Source organism: Primulina huaijiensis, chromosome 12, assembly GCF_012295235.1.
Source record: "Primulina huaijiensis isolate GDHJ02 chromosome 12, ASM1229523v2, whole genome shotgun sequence".
Taxonomy (NCBI): domain Eukaryota; kingdom Viridiplantae; phylum Streptophyta; class Magnoliopsida; order Lamiales; family Gesneriaceae; genus Primulina; species Primulina huaijiensis.
In genome coordinates, this window is record NC_133317.1 from 9636217 (window position 1) to 9643647 (window position 7431).

At 40.2% G+C, this 7431-nt stretch overlaps 1 protein-coding gene across 1 annotated transcript; it reads right to left on the minus strand.

Moving 5' to 3' along the window:
• Nucleotides 1–5543: 5543 nt before the first annotated feature.
• Nucleotides 5544–6278, minus strand: LOC140989396 (uncharacterized). Its single transcript, XM_073458602.1, has one exon. The coding sequence runs from the start codon at nucleotides 6276–6278 to the stop codon at nucleotides 5544–5546; it is 735 nt and encodes a 244-aa protein (XP_073314703.1).
• Nucleotides 6279–7431: the final 1153 nt, after the last annotated feature.

Below are 7431 nucleotides of genomic sequence, written 5' to 3' on the forward strand. Positions count from 1 at the left end.
GTTAAATGTTTCACCAAGCATTAAAAAATCCTTCTCTGAACATTGGATTGATGGGAAGACTCTATGTCTATTCTTCATGGAATTTGGAATCCCATGGATCTGGAGATGGCAGCCAGAATTTGGTTATACTGATGAAGGTATCCCTTGCCTTGGAGAGTTAGCTCTACTAAATTTTGGGATAAACTTTTAAGAGAAGATCCAGCAACTGGACAGCTTTATGGCTCAGAAACTCTTCATCAAATGGAAGGAAAAATTTCTGCATACCAGAAAGATTTACAGCATCAACAAGAAAAAGAAAAAGATGCAATGAGTCCATTTAAAATTTTGACTCAAAAATATTCAGAAATTTACTCCAAAGAGAAAATGGTAGAAATCTACATTGAAGAGATGAAGAAAGATCTCTACAAAAATATTGGATGTTCTGATTCAAAATCTGACAAGTCTATGACATCCGAATCAAGTGAGAATCAGTTTATTCATTTAATGCATATGCAAGATGCTCAAGATCCAGAGGATGATATTCCTCAATTTTCTCAGATCAATGATATTTTTGAAAATCTAAAAAATACATTAAAAGATAATATTAAAGATGATTAGGACATCTTTAATATTTTATGCAAGTGGTATATCAAGACAGCCGGTGGAAAAGCACAAGTTGGTGGAATCTCACTAGTTAGTGGAATCTCACTATTCACTTTTTGACTTTTGTAACCATGTTACTGTTTGCTTTAATAAAGCAATATACTGTTTATATTTTTAGTTGAAATCCGGGGTTGATGTCCGGCTATTTCATCTATATATAGGTTAGGTCTGTGTTCTTAGGAGGACACGGTCGAGTTTGCTCCCCTCTATTCCTCTCTTGTAAACAACACTTCTTAATAAAAGCTTCAACCTTTTGTATAAAAGTTTATTCTTCTGGTTACAATTCTGTAAGTTTACTGTTTTTATTTTACAGTTTTAATTTTTATATTTTAGTATATCAGCCTGAATGACAGGCTAAAACATTTGTGTTAAATCATTCCATTACTAAACCATGATCTTTATTTATTTGTAACTTGGGATTAAATTGAAATGATAAAGATTTCATTTAAATTTTGGAATTTGATGTAATATAAGGGTTATTGGTTGAACATAAGGTTGGAAGACGAACCAGGAAATAGTAAACACAAGGTTCGAAGTTAATTAAGAGGCATAAATTCATGCTGTAGCCCTTTAACCTACTTAGCCGAGAGATGGCGTTTAAGGCGTTTATGGGTGATTTTTTTATGAATTTATGTTTCTGAAGTTGTCTTCGGGAAATCCTCTGTTGTTTAATTTCTCTGGTATATTTTTGTAATTCCTTTTATGTTTTGTAAAATTACCATATATGAACCTTATATTCATTCTTATTCTGAAAATTAAATACCTCCTTTTATTAATTCAGTAATTTGAATATGGTATATAGGCTGAAAACCAATAATCTCCATGTGTGCGAAAGCCACTAAGGAAACATTTGGTAAAACAATGCCACGTATCAGATTNTTTTTATATCTTTCATTTTTCTACGTTATATCCAAATTTCAAATCATTTGGACTTCATATGACCAACATATATCATATTTCAGTATTTAAAAATCTTTAATTATTTAGTAATATCATATTACTAAATCAACAACTTGTGATATTCACTTCAGGCATTACATTTCTACCCCCTTTAAATGAATTTCGACCCCGAAATTAATTAACAACAGTAATAACATGCATAAATAAAGATACCTCATACCATCAGAATAAGTAGGGGTAGAGCTCCCTCATATGCCGCTCTGTCTTCCAAGTGGCCTCTTCGACACCTCTATGCTCCCACTGAACCTTCACCATCGGTATAAGTTTACTACGAAGCTTCCGTTCAGATCGATCCAAAATACAAACTGGTCTCTCAACATAAGAAACGTCAGGATCTAACTGAACATCAGAAATATCCAACACATGTGAAGGATCTGGCTCATACTTCCGCAACATCGACACATGAAACACATCATGAATACTAGATAAAGATGGAGGTAGAGCCAATCGATAAGCTAAAGTACCTATCCGTTGCAATATCTCATATATGCCAACATATCTCGATGCCAACTTTCCTTTCATACCAAATCGCACTGTGCCACGAAAAGGAGAAACTTTCAAAAATACTCGATCGCCGTGCTGAAACTCTAAGGGTCTTCGTCTTTTATTGGCATAGGCGCCCTGTCTATCTTGAGCTGCTTTTAATCGCTGCTGTATCAACTTTACTTTTTGTTCCATCTCAAGAATCATCTCAGGACCTGTGACTACAGCTCGATCAACATCATCCCAGTATAAAGGAGATCTACAACGTCTCCCATACAATGCTTCAAATGGAGCCATCTGAATACTACTCTGATAAGTATTGTTATACGCAAACTCCACCAATGGAATAGATAAATGCCAAACAGATTTAAAATCCATAACATAAGCACGCAACATATCCTCCAGCGTCTGAATAGTACGCTCAGTCTGACCATCTGTCTGGGGATGATAAACCGTACTCAGTCTCAACTCTGTCCCCATCGCAGTCTGCAATCCTTCCCAAAAATGAGAAGTAAATCGAGGATCTCTATCAGATATAATAGACACTGGAATCTCATGCAACCGTACGATCTCTCGTATATACAACTGTGTCATCATCAAATACATACTATTCATGCTATAGGGTATAAAATGTGCAACTTTCGTCAATCGATCAACAATCACCCAAATAGCATCAATAGTCCCAGTGCTTCTTGGCAAATGTGTCACAAAATCCATCGATATGTGCTCCCATTTCCAAGTCGGTACTTCTAAACTCCTCAATTCACCTCCTGGCCTTCTCCTCTCGGCTTTGATCTGTTGACAATTGAGACATCGGCGTACAAAATCAATCACATCACGTTTCATTCCCTTCCACCAAAATTGAGAGCGTAGATCCTTATACATCTTCTTACCACCAGGGTGGATAGAATAACGACTACAATGTGCACGTTGCAACAGGCCCTGGCGCAACTCAGGTGTATAGGAACTACCCATCTATCCTTCATCCTCAAACTGCCATCATCAGCCACTCTAAAACAAGTATCTTGTTTCCGAGAAACCAACTCCTTCCATCGCTGAACTCTCTCATCTATCATTTGTGCGTCACGAATACAACCATATATATCAGGTTCAGTTAATAAGGTAGATACCTGGATAGGAGTCGTCGAAATATCAAAATCATATCCCAAAGAACAACAAGACATCATCATAGCTGATAAACGACCCACATCATCTGCAGTACAGCTAACTTTACGACTCAATGCATCAGCAGTAAGATTAGCTCGACCAGGATGATACTCAATCTCACAATCATAATCTTTCAACAAATCTAACCATCGTCTCTGCCTCATATTCAACTCTATCTGAGTAAACAAAAATCTTAAACTCTTATGATCCGTATAAATCGTAAACGAGGTACCATATAAATAGTGTCTCCATATCTTCAAGGAATGGCGGCCAACTCCAAGTCATGCACAGGGTACCTTGTTTCGTGTGGTTTCAGCTGTCTCGAGGCATATGCCACAACATGTCGATCCTGCATCAAAACACATCCCAAACCATGTAATGATGCATCAGTATAAACAACAAACCTCTCGTTTTCTATAGGGATTGATAACACCGGTGCAGTCGTCAGTCGGTGCTTCAACTCCTGAAAACTCCTCTCACATGCTTCAGACCACTGAAATCGCACACCTTTCTGAGTCAACTGTGTCAAAGGTCTAGCAATCTTTGAAAATCACTCGATAAATCGACGATAATAACCTGCTAAACCCAAGAAACTACGGATCTCTGGTACAGATGTAGGTGCAGACCACTGTAACACGGCTTCGACCTTCGTTGGATCAACAGAAATCCCATCTCTCGATATAACATGACCCAAGAAGACTACTCGATCCAACCAAAACTCACACTTACTGAGTTTGGCATACAACTGTCTATCTCGCAGTACCTGTAATACTGAACGCAAATGCCCAACATGCTCAGCCTCACTCCTGGAATATATCAATAAACACAATAACAAATCGATCGAGATAAGGCTGAAATATCCTATTCATAAAACTCATGAACACAGCTGGAGCATTCGTCAACCCAAACGGCATAACCAAAAACTCATAATGCCCATATCTGGTCCTGAATGTTGTCTTCTGAACATCCTCCTCTCTAACTCGTATCTGATGATATCCTGACATCAAATCAATCTTCAAATATACTGAGGTTCCCTGCAACTGATCAAACAAATCATCAATACGAGGAATGGGATATTTATTCTTAATCGTCACCTTATTCAGCTGTCGGTAGTCAATACAAAGCCTCATCGTTCCATCTTTCTTTCTTACAAATAAGACTGGTGCACCCCAAGGCGATACACTAGGACGAATGTATCCCTTGTCCAGCAAGTCCTGTAACTGGGCTTTCAACTCTCTCAACTCTGCTGGTGCCATTCTGTAAGGAGCACGAGAAATAGGAGAAGTACCTGGCATCAATTCAATCCCAAACTCCACCTCACGGACTGGTGGGAAGCCTGGAATCTCATCACGAAATACATCAGCAAACTCAGTAACTACAGATATCTCCTCTATTCCCACGTCCTTCTTCTTCTCTGTCACATCTACAGCATAAATAAGATAACCCTCATGTCTATGCTCCAATAACCGAGACATCCGGATAGCAGATACCAACGGAACACGGGGACGAGAACCCTTCCCATAAAATGTCCAACGCTCTTTCTCATCGGTGTAAAAATATACTACCCGCTGATAACAATCAGCAGTCGCACAATATCTCCTCAACACATTAATTCCCACAATACAATCAAAATCAATCATCTCTAGAATAATCATATCAGATCTCAGCTCATAGCCCTCATAAGAAATAATACCATCTGATATCATCGATACAACTGATATATCAACTCCAGAGGGTGTCGAAACAGAAAGAGGCATAGACAATGGAGACGAGCGCATATGATGCTCAACCACAAACCTCTTCGATATAAATGTATGCGAGACACCTGTATCAACAAGAATAGAAGCAGGATAAGAACACAAATAACACTTACCCGCTATCATCTCCTCTCATGCCTCCTCTGCCTGCTCTCGTGTCAAAGCATACACATGTGCCTGAGGCGGACCAGCTCCCTGCATACGTGGCTGTCCTCCAGAAGGTCATGATGTAAACTGCTGAGGTTGTCGTCCTCCTCTCTCTGAGGAACTACCTCTATCACTCTTAGGCTCTCGCTGTCCTTCACGGCTAGGACACTGTCTCGCTATATGGCCAACACCGCCACACTCAAAACAGGTGATCTCGGTCTGCGTACACCTTCTGATCAGATGAGGTCCCCCACAACGAAAACATCTCACTGCTCTGGACTCCCCTCTCTGCCCCTTAACAAACTGAGAACTGCTCCCACGACTCTCAACACGTCGTGAATCAAATCGGCGCTTCCCAGATGATGCTGAAGAAGAAGATGAACCCTTCTAATATTTAAAAGACTGTCCCTGTGGCCGCAATGACTCCCTAGTCGGCTTTGATAATCGTCCCTGAGCCCTATACTCCTGCATCACCAACTCAGTCATCTCAGCTCTCGTCACTGCATCCTCAAATGATACTGGGTTGTTCGATTGCACACGATCAAATAACTCTAACTTCAACCCTTTCAAGAAGTGCCTCATCTTAGCATGAACATTCGTAGCAACATGTGGCACATATTTCAGCAATGCAGAATACCAAGACTCATACTCAGCAACAGACATACTGCCATGTCTCAAATCCTCGAATTCTATCTCTTTCTTCTGTCTGGCTGCTATAGAAAAATATTTATCAAGAAAACGAGTCCTAAACACATCCCAATCAACAGTACGGCATTGAGCTCTCAATCCGGACTCAGTCTTCTGCCACCACAATAATACATTCCGCGAAAGCTGAAATGTAGCCAATCGTAACCAAGCAGATCTAGCACACGGTGCAGTCACAAATATCTGCTCTATCCTCTCAATCCACTCCTCTGCTCGCTTGCCAGTCTCAGAGCTATCGAATCTCGGCGGAAGATAACTACTAAACTGTGCCAAAGTCAACTCACCAGGCAATAAAGGCTGATCTGCAGGTGCAGGTGCATGTACCATAGGAAGAGGTGGCAATGGATTCATCTGTCCAAACCCACTGTCAACCTCGTCTGTTTCCTCGCGTGGATGTACCTGTTCTCTAGCTGCCATCACTGGAAATCAAATTGTTACTCATAACAGTTAACGAGTACAATCCAGTAATCATCATCACACCTTTTGCACGAAAGTACACGCAACTAAAGAACAATCAATCATATCGAGAAATCATCAATAACAAGTCAAATGCACAGACACACGCAGATAATATCGTCATCCAACTCCCTCATCACAAACCCAACTCCTAACCATCNAAGACTCATACTCAGCAACAGACATACTGCCATGTCTCAAATCCTCGAATTCTATCTCTTTCTTCTGTCTGGCTGCTATAGAAAAATATTTATCAAGAAAACGAGTCCTAAACACATCCCAATCAACAGTACGGCATTGAGCTCTCAATCCGGACTCAGTCTTCTGCCACCACAATAATACATTCCGCGAAAGCTGAAATGTAGCCAATCGTAACCAAGCAGATCTAGCACACGGTGCAGTCACAAATATCTGCTCTATCCTCTCAATCCACTCCTCTGCTCGCTTGCCAGTCTCAGAGCTATCGAATCTCGGCGGAAGATAACTACTAAACTGTGCCAAAGTCAACTCACCAGGCAATAAAGGCTGATCTGCAGGTGCAGGTGCATGTACCATAGGAAGAGGTGGCAATGGATTCATCTGTCCAAACCCACTGTCAACCTCGTCTGTTTCCTCGCGTGGATGTACCTGTTCTCTAGCTGCCATCACTCGAAATCAAATTGTTACTCATAACCGTTAACGAGTACAATCCAGTATGAATAATCACACCTTTTGCACGAAAGTACACGCAACTAAAGAACAATCAATCATATCGAGAAATCATCAATAACAAGTCAAATGCACAGACACACGCAGATAATATCGTCATCCAACTCCCTCATCACAAACCCAACTCCTAACCATCCCAGACATCTAACATATGCTCTGATACCACCAATGTGGCGCCCCAAACCTCGCCACGTAATCATACAACGTGTAACGTCATATGCATAAAAATTTTCTTTTCAACTACGTAATAAGATAATGCATATACGACAAAATAGTGCAATCACCACACTATCTACGTCAATGCAGCAGAAACAGTATAATAAATACACACATACAACTCAAGTAAGACAATAACCTATAATGTCTCTATCTACTATCAACTACATGACTGTTTGACTAGACACAC

What these genes read in the sequence shown, in the direction of transcription:
- LOC140989396 (XM_073458602.1), bottom strand. Translation starts at nt 6,278, where the DNA reads ATGGCAGCTAGAGAACAGGTACATCCACGCGAGGAAACAGACGAGGTT.